Source organism: Protopterus annectens, chromosome 7.part0 (assembly GCF_019279795.1).
Source record: "Protopterus annectens isolate FY-2018-M chromosome 7.part0, PAN1.0, whole genome shotgun sequence".
Taxonomy (NCBI): domain Eukaryota; kingdom Metazoa; phylum Chordata; order Ceratodontiformes; family Protopteridae; genus Protopterus; species Protopterus annectens.
Genome location: NC_056739.1, coordinates 1,403,595,434 through 1,403,614,134, shown reverse-complemented (window position 1 = coordinate 1,403,614,134; position 18,701 = coordinate 1,403,595,434). Strand labels below are relative to the sequence as shown.

At 41.6% G+C, this 18,701-nt stretch overlaps 1 protein-coding gene across 1 annotated transcript in view; it reads left to right on the top strand.

The window, feature by feature from the left end:
* The window catches only part of DOCK3 (dedicator of cytokinesis 3), a 4,843,230-nt gene that overhangs the window by 2,679,830 nt on the left and 2,144,699 nt on the right, over nt 1-18,701 (top strand). The window contains exon 7 of the mRNA XM_044077993.1: nt 2,985-3,069. Within this exon, the coding sequence (XP_043933928.1) occupies nt 2,985-3,069 (85 nt within the window). The remainder of the gene's footprint in view (nt 1-2,984; nt 3,070-18,701) is intronic.

Sequence of the window (18,701 nt, the reverse complement as noted above, 5' to 3'; positions counted from 1 at the left end):
ACCGTGGATGAAATTATGAGCCAGTATGAATGCTATTTGAGAATATTAAGAGGATCCATGTAATCTAAATATTTTATTGTATCCCACTAAAAGTTAAGTATTTAGCTTGTAGATTTTTCAAAGCACACTATATGAAACCACTGACCAGGAACTGTCACACTGTCATTGCATAACTCTATGCAGACATGTGTTTTGCATAAAAAATGTATAAAATTGTTCTCACTTGTTGGGAAATCCATCCATCTATCCATCCCCAACTCCTTTTTCCCATTTTGCACATGGGTATCAGGGTGTCACTTCAACAGTGACAATCATCTTGAGCCAAGGTTTACACTGCCGAGTAGCTAGCCCTTTCACTGTAGTTCATCTGTACTTAGAGTGTCCGTTCCACCTACTGCACGTTATTGGAATGTGGGAGGAAACTGGAGAACCCAGAGGAAACCCATGCGACCCCAGGGAGGACATGCAGACTCTACACAGAAGGCACCCCAGCCGAGAAATGAACCAGAGAACCTCTTGCTGTGAGGTGACAATGCTAACCGCTGCACCACCATGGCCTCATTGGGAAGTGATCTCTTGAAATCTGTTTGTTGAATAAAATTAAAATAATTCTGAAAGTTCTTTCAAAGATTATTGCTATGAAAATGTGACTTGTAACTATTGTTAACTGAGTGAAAAAAAACTGATAACTCCAAAAGTTATGACTGTATTTAATTTGATGGCCACTTCCTCATAGCACTGGTGTCTTTAAAGTAATCCTATAACTTTTAATTTTCTGTCATTTCAATTGTATAACTGATAGAATTCACCATTTTATTTTGGTCACAATGTAAATTAATGCAACAACAGACATCCTTACAATGCACATGGAAACGTGTCTTTATACAAACACACACACACACACACACACACACACACACACACACACACACACACACACACACACACACACACACACACACACACACACACACACACACACACACACACACACACACACACACACACATGAACACACAGTATCCATTTGGAATTAGTTTAATTTCTAGCCCTTCAGCTTCTAAAATGTGAAATACTACCTCTAGTAAAGTGGAACAAATGGGCAAAATGCAGAGCAATGGCTAACAGTTTTAACTAGGAAGCTTGCAAAATGGTTAAAACATTAAATCATACTTACAAAAAGTTTTGTTAATGAATTAACAAGTCAATATTATTTAGCTGTTGTTCTTCTTTCGACTTTTCCCGGTTAGGGATCACCACAGCGGAACTCCAGTCTGCTAATGATTGACAGTAGATTTTTACAGTGCCGAGGTGCCAGCTTGACACCCAACCTTCAACGAAGGCATGCCCATTTCACGCATGTCTTTCAAACACCACTCGACTGGGGGAAGGACATGCAGACTCCACACAGAAGGCGCTCCAGGTGAGAATCGTACGGGAAAACCTCTTGCTGTGAGGCGACAACGCTACCGCTGCACCACCTCGGCTTTATATTTGCTAAAATGTTTTTAAAAATGAGTGTGTACCAAACCCTTTCAATGTGGAATCACAGCATGGAACATAGGATTTTTAACACTCAAAACGAGGTGCATTCCTCATAATGAGGTTTACGTAACATGCTATGCCTTAGTTCAACACATTTTCTTCTTTTGTTGATCACATTTCTTTGACCATTTTACTGCAGACCATTAGTAGTGCAGTGATCAGCACTGACAGATGATTGCTAGGTGACTTTTACTTACAGCTGTTTAATTGTTTGTTTGTGTCTTTCGGCTTTTCCCGGTTAGGGGTCGCCAGAGCGGAACTCCAGTCCGCTAATGATTGGCAGTAGATTTTTACGTGCTGGCTTGCCGGGCCTAACGCACAACCTTCAATGAAGGAACACCCATTCACGCATGTCGCGACACAGAAGACGCTCTAACTGAGAATCAAACGGGCAACGTCTAACTGTGCAGCTGTTTAATAATAGTTAAAATTCAAGGAAACATGCAATGTAGAACAAAATCAGAGAGAGTGGGTCTGAAGTTTGTAGTTCCTGTTTCTGTTTTAAATGTACCTTTTTGGTTGAGTAGGCATTAAAGTGTATGAGTCGTGATTTGCTGAATGCTTGTTATCAAAGTATATAATAACTAAAATGTTTTACAGTCATTCTCTGGTGTCAGCAGTAAATGTTCATGACTTGTAGTTCTATATTGGTGAAGGGTCCATTATGCAATATATAAAAGTTACTGAAAGAAATACAGAGGGAGAAGACCGCCAGAATAAAAACTGAATCAGCCTACTTACAATGATTTATGGTGTAGTTTTCTTCCCATATGAGCAAAGGTAGTGAAAAAACAAAAGTGCAATTCCATTGGTTAATGGAATGAGCACAGTGTCTGCTACTGTTTAATTCATTGCCTGCAGCTAGTGTTAAATTGTTCTACATGCTTAATGCCTGTGAGCAATTGTGGGTTATAATTACTTGGGCCAGGCATTATCCTTTCATTTGAGACAAAGTCAGCTCTACTGAATGTTAAGATATCAACAGCACTTTTGGTAGGTTTTATCAGTTGCATATTGTAATGTCAAGGGCACACTGACTAGTTGTGGAAACCAAATCTTTATGCAGGTATAAGACAATGTATGTTCTTTATTCATTGAAGTACTCTGCCCTGAGTCCACCTGTCAGCGATTGAAGATGTCCAGAACTACAAGCTGCCTGCAGTGATACTGAATGATCTCATGAGTTAAATTAAAGTAAAAGGATATTAAAGTGCAGGTGTGATAATAATTGTGGGAAATCAGGAGCCCTTGTGCCTATATAAGATACTCATCAGTGTATAAAGTTTTTTTTTTGTTATATTTATGTAGCTACATTTCTCCATGCCTTTTATCCACTATTAAGTCTGATAGTCTGATTTCAAAAGTATATATTTATATATATATATATATTTTATTTTATTTTTTTTTCCTATAATGGTCTTTTTTTCTTTTGTTCTTAGGCAGCTGGGACTGGACCTGGTTCCAAGGAAAGAGTTTGAAGTGGCTGATGACGGCCAGTTTAGCGTCACAGACCTGTATAAAATGGTAGGTAACCAGCATTTCATAATGGCTGCAAACTGTGAGTAGCTCTTTGTGGCAGTTATTTTCCCTTTGTGTTGTGGCTGTTTGCAATAATCTTTCTTTTTTTCTTCTTTTGCATGTTTTGCATCTATTTTCTCTAGAACCAAATATTTGCTTATACTGTATGTGGAAACTAGAAATCAGATTAGCTTTCCAGGTAAAGTAACCTATAACAAATAGCAGATTACCGAGTCTGTCAAGAAAGCATTACATTTGCATAAACTATAAGCGATACATATAGCCCATGCCACACTACTGGATAATTGCTACTATTTGTTTCCACTGTAACTGTTACACATGTTAGCTCGATGCATGCATTCACACACACACACACACACACACACACACACACACACACACACACACACACACACACACACACGACAACACAGATATGTTGTACTTCCTACCATTTTACATTTTTGCCTTGGCAGATTATATAGAACAGTTGGGTGTTAACATTTGATTAGAGTCAGAATTGTACATGTATGTATAGACTTGTATAATGCAATACATAATTGATTTTGACACAAGCGTTACGTAATTCAGGTTTACTTTTTTGTTTTGTTGACCATTAGCTTTCTGTTGACTTAACCACTTGACCAGCTATTAATTTCCAGCATTGCAACAATGTGTGTCTATCTTATGTCTCAAATGTCTACATGTTAGAATTTATAGTGCACAATACCCACAGATGATCTTCTCAGGCACTTAAGGTAACCTCTGTGCAGCCCTTCTGAAGTTGGAGTAGAGACAAGGAGTAGGCTTTTCAAGAGACTTCACCTATGACACTGAGGTTTCTGTAAGGAGTTCTGCTGTTCCAAGACCACAGTCTTCAGCCTTTGAGAATAACAACTGCTTGTCCAGCTACCTTTGGGTAGTGCAGTGATCATCCATTCCCCTTACTAACATTATGCCGATCCTCCATCATTTTCTTTCACAGTTCTTGACACTGGCTTTTCATTCTACTTGAGTATATGATTGCCTATCTAGCACCATGCAAATTAAGTCATCTTGCATTTGGAGTTGGGACTTCTTGTATCTGGGCTGTTCAGATAAGACCTGTATGCCAAAACATCTCCATATGCCTTCTCCCTCACACAATCAGGATCTTGTCCTTAAGACAGTTTTGCCTGGCTGCAGTTTGCAAGTTGTACCACTGTGTGCTAATGCATTCTACCTTGTTCTGGTTGGTTCTCAATCATATGCTTAAACTGCTTGAGTTTTACTACTGCTCAAACATCTGGCTTCAACTAGTACAGGTAGGACCTTAAAAGTTTGAGTTTAGACAAAGCATTGGTACAAAAAAGAAAATTAACTATATTGTGTTTTGTTGATGTGTTTTATGATGGGGAGCACGGTCATGTCCTTAACAATGTTCTTGGATATTTGAACAGATTTTTCTTCTAACCAATTTGCTGCAGGAAGTTGATGTCAGCTGCTTCTTGAATATTTGGCTTGTGAAGGGTTGAACTATTTTAACTGAATTATCAGTGACAATCTGTTGAAGCAAACAATTCTTTGTGTATATTTTTATAATAGTGCTGTAGGATTTTTAGTTGTAGCTAATTACATTCAGTTGACCCTTAGCCTCTTGGACATGACAGATAAAAATAAAGTCAATTAGTGCACCTGCAAAATCAGTATGGATATACATCTTTGGTGATTTTAGCTCTTCAAAAATGTTCAAGGGAACATGCAGTGGTAAATTCTGGACTTTCTGGCATTTAGTATATCTTTTTGCTATGTCCTTTCTTTGCATGTGAATAACTTACCACCACATGGTGGTGAGAACAAAAAGGAAGTATCTGTTGAAAGACAAAGGAAAGCAATTTATGTGAGATTTGGAGAAATATGTATTAATATTGTTATTGCAGATTCTCAGAGTATCCCCTTCTCTAACGTGCCACAGCGTCAGATTTATATATAAAATTATGCAGCATCTGTCTGCTTATCCAACACTAAATACCATTCTTCACAACTATATTCCCAATTAGTCATTATGATCCAATGGCCAAAAACTCCTGTCTGTCCACTAACTTTTTAAATCTGCGGGGCATGGTCTGTACTCATACCATGTACAAGTACTCAAATCCCCAAAAATTCTGGGCAGCAATCAACTCTGTATTAAAGCCTGAGAAAACTACCACCCCCACACCTACAACAGGAAACAACAAAGACAATATCCCCACCCAGTTCAACAAATATTTTACTGAGACAATCCAGCCCCTAGCTAATAACCAAATTAATACCAATCACCCTACCCCAACAAATATACCAACTACAAATGAAACACAAGATAATAGCTCCCACTTTAGCTTTCAGCCGCTATCAATCAAAACCATTCTAAAACTCTTCCAAAAACTCAAACCCACCATCCTGGCCACCGATAACCTACCCGCTGAATACTTTCAAATAGCTGAAGTAGCTATAGTGGGTCTATATTAAATCAGCAAATGCTTAAAATAGTGAACGCTGATTTATCGACCCTTTAAAAGTGAAAGCTTGAAATCCCAAAGACACAGAACAGTGATTTTTTTCTCGGGGAAAAAAATTGCTGGGCCGTTTTTGGGACTTTGCCATTTCCTCCACTGTGGTGCAATCTCAGAGTTGGTATATTCAAGTAGGGGGGGTTGGGTGCACAGCCCCCCACATCAGGGGGCAGGGGGGCAAAGCCCAACACTTTATTTAGTGTTTTGAAGGTTTTTTTTTTTTTTTTTTTGTGGAACAATGATTTTTTTTTCCCTGGGAAAAAAAATCACTGTTACGTGTCTTCAGGATTTCAAGCTTTTGTTTTTAATGGGTCAATAAATCATAGTTTGCTATTTTAAGCATTCGCTGATTTAATATAGACCCACTATAGCCTACCCTATTGCTATCCTCATTAACAGATCCAGCTCAGAGTGTAAAGTACCCAGTATATGGAAAACCTTGCATATCATACCACTACACAAAGGGGGCAACTCCTTTGGACTCAATAACCATCGTCCTATTGCTATTCTGTTGCCCTTATCAAAAATTCTTGAAAGGGTCATACACACACACACACACACACACAACTCATAGATTACCTTCAAGAAAACAATTTGCTATCTAAAAGCCAACATGGCTTTAGACCCTTCCATAGTACCACCACCGCATTTACATCATTCACTAACACAGTTAATCAGCATAGAAACAATGGACAACTAGTCTCTGCCATATTCTGAGATTTATCTAAAGCTCTTGATATGGTAAACCACCATAAACTTCTCCACTCACTCTCTACCCTGAACCTCAGTATCTTCTCTATCACATGGTTTAAGAGATATCTGTCAGGTCGGTAGCAGGCAGTACAATGGCAGAACCAAATATCCTCACTACTGCCTGTTTCATTAGGAGTCCCCCAAGGCTCCATCCTAGGCTGACTACTCTTCACCCTTTTCACCAATCAACTCTCATCTGCCACACCTAAGACCTCAACAATTCAATACGCAGATGACACCACTATTATATGTGCCACCCCCACACTTGAACTCCTCCACTCCCAAACACAAGAATGCTTCTCACTAGCTGAAACCTGTTTCACCAATCACCAGCTTATTCTTAACCCAACTAAAACAAAACTACTCCTCTTCAGCTCTCATAGATCCTTCCCCCAAACAGATAACCTTACTATCACCTCTAATAGCAAAACTCCAATTACCCCAACCACCCACACCAAACTTCTAGGCATTGAAAAAGACAACCACCTAAGATTTGACTTGTACCTTGCCCAAGCTCTCAAGAAAGTTCAAAAAAACTAGGACTGCTCTATCAAAACAAGCAATTTCTCTCAAAGCAATCCAAAACCACAATAGCCAGGACACATCTGCTATCTACCCTCCTCTATGCATCCCCAGTACTAACTAACCTTTGTAAAACCAATCTACACAAACTAGAATCCTGCTACAATAAGATAGCTAGATTTGCTACAGAATCTTCATATAGATCACATCAATGTTACTGTCTCAAAAAGCTAAACTGGTTGGAGCTTCCTCTATTACTTCAACTGAATCAACTGTCACTAGCACACAAGGTATTCTATCACTCAGACAAAATCCCAGCCCTCCAACATCTTATACATCCTCATACCACAACAGGAACCTTGAGATCTAGCACCCTAAACCTCCTAGAAGTCACTAAACATAATAATGAGGCAGGAAAATCTCACTTTATCCACTTCATTTACAAACTCTGGAACTCCCTACCTGCCCACCTAACATCGAATATTTCCACTACACAATTTAAAAAACACCTTAAAGCCCACTTCATGAACAGCCGACTATGCTCCTGTCTCACCCCAGGGTAAACACAGGCATGCAACCTATAACCCTTTACACTACCATATGTCAACTCTAGTTTCTCACCCTGTTTCTGGTCCAAACATGACCTTAATGTATGGAATGTATAAGTCTGCTATGAAAAGAATGCACTGCAACCTATTGTATCTACAAGTCTGCAAAGAAGTGCATGTATTCTATGTATAAGTCTACAATATTCTGTATGTATTATGATATGTGCTACCTCTGAACTGTATATCTTACTATGATTCTGGACTATATACTATCAGATATTTACTAATGTTAGTCTGCCTGATTTGTATGTAAGTGCCACTGTTCCTTAAGTGCTTGTTCATGTATTGAAATGGAGCTTTTCTCCCTGGACCTCCACTGAAAATGGATCTGTGTCCAGTCGAACTTTCCCAGTCAACAAATGTAAAATAAAATAAAATAAATCAAAAATAAAATGTTGCTAAGGCCTGTAATTACTTACCTTTATCCATCAGATCAATACCCTCCCTCCAGTCCTTTCAAACCATTCTGAAAGAGTTCTTAGTCAAAACTAGCTCTTTTCTTGCTCCGCCCAAGGATAAACTGTATTCTTAAACATAAACAAGTACCTATTCATACCTTAAACCTCCTTACTCCTCCTTCTTCACTTACTTCCTTAATTCAGTTTCTCTCCTTTGACTCTCAAGCTAAGTATGACATAACCCCATTTTTTCTCTCACTTCATATTGCAATTCCACTTTGTATTGCAATAACTTTCCTTTAATTTCCATAAACTGGCTAAAATTTCTTTAAATATTAAATCATTGTCATATAAGTAGTATCTATTTTTAACCAATGTTTTCACATTGTGTGTGATTTGGTATAATTATTTAAACGGTAGGTGTTTGCGTTATTTTTGAAGCGTGTAAAATTATTGTTCTCAAAATGTTTTTGAAATACTTTGGAGCTTCCCTCATCCTCTGCTGAAAATTGGCAGCCAGACTTTCCCAGTAATCAAATGGCAATAAATAAAAAAATACCGCTTTCCTTTTTTTTGTCTTGTGATTGGCTAATTGTTGTCATGTGATTGTTTCACCACTTATTTAAGCACTGTCCTTAAGTCCCGGTTTTATTTTTAAAAACTTTACATATTAATGGATAAAAGTTTTAACATATTAAAAGATGAAAGTGTTAAAAACTACTTTGTCCATTGATGCTCCTTGTGGAATGACGTATCTTGATAAGCCTTAATGCATAAAAGTGGTCAAAAAGTACTTAAAAAAAAGCTCTGTTGATGTAGCAAGATAGAGCTCTGCCTCTGACTCAGGTGACATGAATTTGTTTAGCAGATCAGGCATCTGCTAGAGTTTACTGTGGAGGAAAAGGAGTGAAGAGAATTAACTTGTTTGTCTCTGGCAGGTGCTGCACATGTCTGGCTCTGATTTCGTTGTTGGAGACTGCAAAAATGTCTGCAATGTGTTTGTTCTAGAAGATGAGGTTGGTGCAGACTTGCATCATTCGCATATGTGAGTGAGATTTCCGCACAATGCCTATTGTATGCCCTGCTGGAAAACTTGCTGAACATGAGTAGGATGTGATTATAGGGCTGTATATACAAAAGCATTACACAGTCAAGCAATGCGATGCTTTAGGTGACCCAGCCTTTCTTCTCACCCCCCCATATGTTCTGTAATCCCCTTCGCAACCTCCCAATACATCCCCACATGAAATTTGCCTCCTTTCTTACAGTTTTCCTCAATCTCTAACCCACCTTACTGAGTTGGCCCAACCTGGGAGGTATTATTAGATAGGGAGGATGGAAGGGTCTATATTATAACAATGAAAGTTTAAAATTGCAAACGCTCCAAATATCGAAAATGCCGGACCTCGAAGTGCTTTTTGTGAGATTGCAGTACAGTGAAGATCAGAATATTTGTCCTTTCCTCATTGTAGTGCAATCTCGTAGTTGGTATATATATTTAGAGGGTAGGGGGAGGGTGCAGCCCCACACAATACCAAGTTTGAGATCTGGCATTTTCAATATTTAGAGCATTTGCAATTTTAACCTTTTGTTGTTATAATATAGACCCAGGATGGAAATAGCAAGGGGATTCACTGAGCAGGCAGTGTTTGACAGCAGAGTAGATGCCAAAAAATAAAATGCATAGAAATATTTTCCAGTTCCATGTGCATTTATGTTTGCTGCAAGTTATTTTTAGTAGAAAATGCCACACCATACCACCCATCCAGTAATGGAAAAAATATGTGCAACATTTGTTTTAGCAGACATTTTACATTATGCAATACTTGACAAATTGTTTGTGTCTTTCGGCTTTTCCCGGTTAGGGGTCTCCACAGCGGAACTCCGGTCCGCTAATGATTGGTAGTTGATTTTTACGTACCAAGTTACCAGCTCTGACGCACAACCTTCAATGAAGGTATGTCCATTCACGCATGTCTCCATGTAGAAGACGCTCTAGCTGAGAATCGAACTGGATAGCGTCTTACTGTGAGGTGACAACGCTACCGCAGCACCACCACCACGGGTATGCAATACTTGACAAATAGAGGCATTAAAATCTCCATATATGTGGACATATCCTTTTTTCTCTTTCTTTAATAGAGTTATTGTCATCTTGGTCCATTCACTTCATCCCCCATTTGTCAATGTTTTAGCATTTACCAGCTGCTGCAGTTCCAGGTACACTGTTGGTACTGAGTGCCTATGGTATTTTACAAGATCTGAAAGATTTGGGGCTGGAATTTTGCTCTAGCTCAATTTTTGCCTTTGTGTCCTTCAGGATTTATAGTTCATTTACAGTCACTTTAGTTTTGTTTAGCTCACAGTTATGATGTTTTTTTGCTGTGCAGTGTTGCCCTCATTTTGTGATAACACATTTAGCATCTTAATTAAATGATATACAGTTCAAGCTTTCCTATTTATTTCTTGTCAAGTAACGTTAGGCATTATCTATTACATGTATACTACACAAGCATTTAAGTATTTCTGTTATGTTTCTAAATTATATTAAAAGGCTAAGACAACTGTTGCCTTTTGTCTGCTATGTCTGAAAGTATTCTCATAACAATAGAAATAACAGACAAAACTGCCCCTGTATCTAGCTCAATTTTAAACTTCGCTGCATTCCATGTATGGAGTGGTCCATATGATCTTCTGTATTGTTATACACCAATGATCGTATGTCTTCAATTTTGTTATACACTTCTGAATACATAAAATCACTAACTGCAGTGTCTGTGTTGCATTCCATTTTTATAGAGTTAATATCAGTGGGATATGAGGTATTGCCAGCTATGCCAGGAGAAGTAGGGCAGTGGATGTGTAACATATGCCAGCATAGCTAACTGGAGTTTTGCACAGAATTATATGTCATTTGTATATCAAATTGATTTGTACAGATGCTTGTGTTGAAAATGTATTTGCAAAGCTGCTTGTGTTAAAGTGTACCAACGGTGGGTCCTGCTAGATAGAAAAGAAATACACCTGTATGTCAAACTGTATTGTAACTATGGAAATAAATATATTGTAACAGAGGAAACTGGAAAGAAGAAGTTAATCTAAGTCCAGCTAACTGTGAAAATAGTCTGAAATTAAATTACCTAGTTTAGACCATAAAGATTGCATCGCACAGTTCTGATTGCAGCCAGATACAAAATGTCTGTGAAAACCAGGAGTAGGAATCCTACTGTATTGTCCTTAGGGCTGAACTAATGGCTACCCTGGAAGGGGGGAAGTTTTTAAATGGTTTTGTAGCTTCCAGATGCTATAGCATATCTTAGCAAAGCTCTACCTGTATGTATGGTAACATATATGTGTGAGATTCTGGTTTACTTGCTAGTAAAAGGGATAGTATGGGAACCAAAAGTCAGATGAGCTGATGTGTGTGATTTCATTCTGTAATCCAGCACTGAAATGATGTTTTAATTCTAGATGAGTCATAGAAGTCTGTGTTTGAAACCTGACAAAGAAAGAAGACCATCCACTTCATCTTTCCTTGCTTTAGTAAGTAACCAGGGGACAGTAATTCTTTAGATCAGTCAGGAAATATAGTGAGATTAGTTAAGTATTGTTTTTCTGTAGCTGTGTGAATCTGTCCATCTTTGTTATTTTTAATATTTCCTGTGATTGAAACTCTGGTGTTTATTGTAAATAGATATTTAGTATTTTTATGTAATTTTATTTCTTATTAAATACATTTAAACTTTTTAATCTGATGTTGCCCTCTTCATATCATTAACCTGTGGGTTTCAGTTCTGATCCTCAGAACTGACCAGCCGCATTTCCTGGCTTGAGCTTTCTGACTTGAGCTCCTCCCCTATAGTCATAATGCCCCTCTCCCCCAATGTATCTCAGATCTCGTTTGCCATGCGTCAAATCAGTAACAGTTTACTCCTGTGAATTTTTCAGTCATTTTTGGTGTTCAGTGAGTGTCTTTAGCTTTATTTGTGATAGTCATTATTCCTTTTTTCCCTTTTTTCTTTTCTCTTAGTCTGTACCTAAAAAAAAAATCTTCCCATCTTCCTTTCTGTTAGTTGCATTTCTCTGCATTTAGTCCTTTCTTCTTTCCTTTCTCCTTTCTTCCTTTCTCTTGTTGTAATTATTTTTTTTGCTATGTCTGAGAAAAACCTCAAGGGTTTAAAAAGTACACTTCCTGTGGGCAGAAGATTCCTTTATCAGATGCCGGATGCCCACAGAGAATGTGTCTATTGCCCGGGGCCTTCCCATTTGGAGGTCCCTTGCTCCATTTTTCAAGCCTTTCACCCCCAGGCTATGGCAGATAGGAGGAGCAAGTTAGTTCTTAAATGTTGCTTCCTCCTTCCTCCACCTCAGGGGTGCCTTCAACTTCAGGGGCTTAGCCCTCTCCTAAAAGGCCTAGGGAGTCCCATGAGGGCAGGTATCATTTTCCTGTCCGGTCTTCCTTGGAGCCTCCTAAGAAGGCTTTGAAAGTGTCAAAACCGACTTGGTTGATGCCGACTTCAGTTTTGACAACTTCCCCTCCTCCCCATTCACCTTCTGTTGTTCCTGGGCAGAGCAACCCTGCTCCTGCTCCAGTTGTGTCGGCATCTGGCTCAGCACAGAGAGGGCCAGTTCCTAGATCCCAATCTGGCTTCTTCAGGAGATTATCGAGACCTCCTACTTCAGCCTCTTCCAGGTCTTCCTGGATCCTATCCTCCAAAGATGGCGACAGACTGATGAGCCAGTTCCTCAAGTCCCAGATTCAGATGGGGCTTGTGTCCGCTCAGTCCACATCTGGTTCAGTGAGGATTTCCCCTTCCGACCCTTGGCTTCTTCTCCTATCTACCCTATGGTTTCGGAGTCTTTGGTGCTGTTGGTCTCCAGTGCTGAGGTGTCGAAGCTGATAGAGGTTTCCTCTTCACCTCTATTTCCCTGACCCACTTGGCTCCTTTGGCTTTGGTTCCAAGCATGTCTCTACACCATAGCATTGAGGTTGTTTCCAGGGGTAGGGCATTAGCTCTGAAGCTTTCAGAGACTTCTCTTCCCCTTGGAGTTTCAGCTTTTGACAGCTCGGTTCTGACTCCTCCTTTAGAGCAAGGGGCTCGAGCTCTCTGGAAGGTTTCGGCTCCGGTGCCTTCGGCTGCATTGGGGCAGCTCTCGGTAGTTTGGTGCCCCTCAGCTTTTGAAGTGGAGGAGAGAGTTCTCTCCCAGCCAGGGAGACCCTCTGCACTTTCTGCCATGAAACCTTCCCCTTCTCATTCTGATTTGGTGCCTGAGGCCTCCAGTCTGCCCTGTGGACAGCCAGTCCCTCAAACCTCCACAGTCTTCCCACCTCGGAACTCTTATCTTCCAATATCTCCACAGAGCTTTCCACTGAGGAGGTCCCCCAGAAGATGCAGTGTAACAGGAGACACATTGATTCCCCTACAGAATCAGTCAGCACAGGCACAGATTTTGAGGAATGGGAAGGGTCCCGAAAGTTCCCCACTTGATGACTCTCCTTTGGAGACATCTTAGAAATCCTGCACCAGTGGGGTGGTTGGACAGCCCAGAACCAGAACCCTTCCCTGGAGGAATTGGTGTTGTGGGAGGTTTTCAGGGTTGGCACATCTACTACCTGGGTGTCCCCCCACCAGCCAACCCACTGATCCAGCTGGTGTCCTCCAGGACTTGGAAGGAACCGGATACAGTAGAGCCTATCCTGAAAAGAGGTGATAAAATTCTTAGTGCTCCCACAGATAAGTTGTTTTGGCCCAAGGGTATCCCTGTAGATGCCGTGGTTGCAGAGGCAGCCACCAAGAAGGAGCTTACCCAGGAGAGATACTCTGTCCATTCCCCAAATAGGGAATCCTGGGCTTTGGACAGACTTGGTAAAATACTTTACACCTCTCCCATGTTCACCTTGAGGGCATTAAACTGTTTATCTCATTTTATGAGGCTACAAAGGGACTTACTAAAGGAACTTTCTAGCTCAACCCAGGGAGCATGTCTGCTGAGGATCACAAAACATTCTTCTCCAGGCTGGCCCCCCTACAGTCACTAACCAATGCATCCATGAGGTTGATTTCCCATGCTGCAGAGAGTAGCTCAAGGGCTCCTTGTTCGGGCATTGCCATGAGGCATCATGCCTTGATGAGGCTTTGTGATTTTGCAGACCCTTTCAAACAAACCTTTATTAATGCCCCCTTTGATGGCCCCACCTTATTTGGACTGACTGTGATACTCTCTCCCAGAGTGAGAAGGATGGAAAGACCTTGTCTGTTGTCGGAATACATTTTTCTACCCCATAAAGGACCTTCTCCAGTAACCAGCATGGGAGTAAGAAAATGTGGTTTTGGAAGTCACAAGGTCCTTTTTAGGACACTCAGGAAGGACTTTCCCCCAGTGGCAGAAGGGGGAATAATCAAAATGGAAGACACCACCCACATGGCCGAGGGGATCTGCAAAATCAGGGATCATGGAAAGCCTTTCAGGACAAGTGCTTCCACCAATCCTGAACAGTTGCCTGACTGTCCTCCTCTGGAGGCAGTCGGGGGGGGGAATTCACCTTGCACCCAGAAGTCTTGGAGGCCATCAGAAGTGACAAATGGGTGCTAAGGAACATATCCAGAGGATACTTCATTCCCTTTCTGGAATCTCCCAAGAGAAAACATTACCTCACTTGATGTTTCACCCAGTTAGAGGGAGGACGTGGTCCACGAAGTAGGAAAGCTTTTGCAAAGAGTCATTCAAGAGGTCACCCCCCCAATAAAGTCAGATTGGGCTTTTACTCCAGATTCTTTTTAATACCCAAAAAGACAAGGGACCTGAGACCTGTTCTGGACCCGAGCACTCTGAACAAATCAATAAAACACATGAAGTTCTGGATGGACACAATCCAATCCATCCTGCCTCTTCTGAAGGCAGATAAATGATTGTGTTCTGTGGACCTGAAAGACACGTACTACCTTATCAAGATGGACATATCTCCAGGTAATTTCCTCATTTCATGCTGGGAGCCAGTCATTACAGTTCAGGTTACACCTGTTTGGTCTCACCACAGCCGCTAGGGTGTTCACCAAATGGTTGGCAGTGGTGGCAGTGCATCTCAGGCTGCAAGGCTACCAGATTTTTCTGTATTTGGACGACTGGCTTCTGACTGCTCCAACCAGGCATCTGCTCATTCAAGCCAAAGACTTTTTGCTGTGACTAGCCCCAACGTTAGGACTAGCAGTTAACATGCAGAAATCCCAATTGGATCCAGTTCATGTAATAGATTTCATCTGGACTTGCTTGGATACAAGGGCATCCTGTGCTTACCTGATGACAGACATGATCATGACTTTAAGAGGTCACAGCAGCCAAATTCTAGCCATTCCTCAACCTCCAGCCAGTTTAGTACTAAGGGCATTGGGCTCCATAGCGGCCTCAATTACTCTCCTGCTCATGGCTCATTTCCACATGAAGATTTTGCAATGGGCATTAGTGGTTTAATGGTCACTACTCTGGAGTCCTCTAAGTTTACCCATCAAACTATTACGAGCGTACAAGGAATCTCTGTTGTGGTAGCTTCACTCCGCAGAAGTTATGCTAGGATACCGATTCATTCTTCAATTCCCAAACACCACTGTGACCATGTATGCCTCCCAGTTAGGGTGGGAGGGCATTATATGAGTCGAACAGTCCAAGGTACATGGATGTCCCAAGAGACCAAGTTGCATATCAGTGTACTGGAGATTAGAGTGGTTCTTTTAGCATTGCAGGAAATAGGATCATAGGATCATAGGAGGTTACTAGGCTATTTGACCTGAAGCCCTTAAAAGCCTAGCCAAGATTTTAGCCCATGTTTAGGCAAGTCAGCACCCAGAACCCCCTGTCCTTCAGGGACACAGGTGGAATCCCAGGGGTGTATATTCTGTTTCCCATCCAGTCATCCAGGTTGCACTTAAAAAGGGATAATGAGGTACTCTGCTTGACGTGGAGAGGAAGTCTGTTCCACAGATAGGGGAGTCTCTGGGACAGAAATCTGTCCTGCCAACAAGTTCTGTTGATATCGCAGACCAGGTTGTGGTCATGCTTACAGGTTGCTCGAGTGGAGCTTGACTTGCGGATGTGCAGCAGTCCCATCAAGGCAGGGTCTGAGATTGCTTTGTATGCCAGACAGAGGTCACCTCTGAGGAGTCTGTATGAAACTGAGTAGAGGGACAGGGCTTTTAGCCTGTCTGTGTAGGGTAGGTGTTTGAGGCCCTGGATTCTCCTGGTGAGGAACCTCTGTGGTCTCTCCAGCTGCTGCATATGCTTTGCAAGATACATGCCAAAGCGGGCATTGTGCTCAATAATTGGCCTTATAAGGGAAGAATACAGGAATCTTATGACCTCTTTATCCCTGGATGAGATACCCTTACTTATGAGGTGGGGCCTGTAGAAAGCTTTCCATACAATGCAAGCAACACAGTGGTCAAATGTCAGGTTGCTATCAACCTGGGTGCCCAAATCCCTCAGTATTGATTGTGTACTTAGGACGTTGTTATTAATGTGATAATATGTGGGGACATCACTCTCCCCAGAGTGGATAATGATGCATTTTTTGGCATTCAGCTTGAGGCCATGTTTCTGGCACCAGTCATTTGTTTGGGTGAGACCCTCTGGAGGACCTCCACATCACTTGGGGAACTGATGACTGCATCCAGCTTGCAGTCATCTGCAAACATTGTCAGCCATAGCCCACTGGTTTTGGCCTGCACCTCAGAGAAATATCTCCTGAATAACAGAGCCCAATCCTTGGGGTACACCACTTGTTATGGGTCTACTGCTTGAAGTGGCTTCCCCTATTTTGATTAGGTGGGTTCTGACAGTCAGCTAGTTTGCTACCCATCTGGTAACATATGGATTGATGCCTAGTTGAGAGAGTTTATCTACTATGCCCGAGTGGAGAATAGTGTCTAATAGTGTCAAAGGCTTTGGCCAGGTCAAGGTAGGTGGTGTTCACTGTCTTCCCCTCGTCCATGGCTTTGGTGACTGTCTCAAAGAAGTCAACCAGATTTAACAGAAATGACCTCCCCTTGATAAAGCCAAACTGTGTGGGGTCAAGTGTTTGGAGGTTGCCAATGTCACTGTTAATGAGGTCCATGGTAATCCATTCCATGGCCTGCATATCAGGTTAGTTAGGTTGATAGGTCTTTAATTTCCTGGATCTGTGTGTAAAGGGATGACAGTGGCTGTCCTCCACTCAGCTGGGACAAAGCCGGTACATTGAATAGGGTGCCTAATGGTGCTGCAAGTTCATGCCTGAGTTCATGTAGGATGCAGCCTGAGATGTTATCAGGTCCCATGGAGGCTGTATTTTTTGTCTTTGAGAGGGAAGTGAAAACCTGTTCTCTAGAGATAAGGGGTGGGGAGCAGGTACTGGGGATGTCCTGATTTACTGTCTCTGTCCTGATGTACTGATGGGGGACATAGAGGAGAAGTTTTTGTGGAATCTGTCACCCAGTAGATCGGCTATATTTACAGCATTTGTGTATGTGGTGTCCTTGACCACCAGTTCTGAACAGATCTGGGTGCTTCCTTTGAGATTGCAGATATATGTGAAGAAGGCCTTATGATTGTCTCTAATAGATGTGGCCAATTTGGACTCAAAGTTGGCTTTGGAGGAGTTCACTAGTGCTCTTATTTGCTTGTTCAGGCTAAGGAGAGATTGCTTCCAGTTGGGCACCTGCTCCTTCTTGGTCCTGGACAGCAATTTTTTCCTTTTGTTATATAGTGTATTTATTACAGATATCCACCAGACAGGTTTACTCTTCCTTGTGGAGGATGATTTTGTCCTATCAGGTATTCCTGATTCTATGCATCTATATAAATGCTCATATAGTACTTTGGTGTAGATATGAACATTGGTGCTAGCTCCTGCAGTGGGGGAGGGGGCTGTGAAGCTGTTTATACCATCCGTCAAGAGGTTGTAATCAGCTTTGGAAAAGTTTTTTTGTTTGACCCTAGGTAGAGGGGGGGCAGGGGAGATGCTGACTTTGAAAGTGACCTCTTTATGGTTAGATCTTACCAGGGAGGATGATACCATAGGGGTGCTGCAGTGGTTACTCAGGTCAGTTAACACCAAGTCCAAGATATTATCACTTTTTTTCTGGGGGTATTAACTAGCCATTTGCATTGATAAAATCAAGGAAATTTCTGGGAATTTGTGTTCTGGCTGAAATAGACAGCTTTCTCCCTCTGAGGACTGTTATGATCCAAACAGACAAAATGGCAGTAGTTTGGTACATCAACAAACAGAGAGGAACCAGGTTCTACCCCATTTGTTGAGAGGTGATGAGGGTTTGGCAGTAGACGAACTCCACCAACTGCTTTCTGGTAGCAACGCACATTCCAGGGGAGTCCAACATATTAGCAGACCAGCTCAGTTGAGTCTTACTACTGATGCCTCACAAGTGGTGTCTGAACCAGTCAATGGCAGAAATGATCTTCTAGACATGGGGTAATCCCTGCTCTGATCTGATTTCTTCCCCTTTCAACAACAAATGCAGCAGGTACTTTGCCTTGATCCTTCTGCATGGACAGTCATCCAGGGATGCTGTAGTCCATGCCTGGCCCTCTGGTCTTCTCTATGCCTTTCCTCCTCTACCTCTAATTACCAAGTTCTTGCAGAAAGCTCTCAGGTTGCAGAGAAAAGCTATCCTCATTGCCCCTTTTGGCCTTGACAAACCTGGTTCACCTTCCTTTGGTCTTATATGGTTTGCCCTCCGATGAGGTTAGATCCGGACACAGATCTGCTCTCTCACCCATCAGGACATTCCCATCCAGACATAAAGGGCCTGACCACATGGTTTCTCCACTTC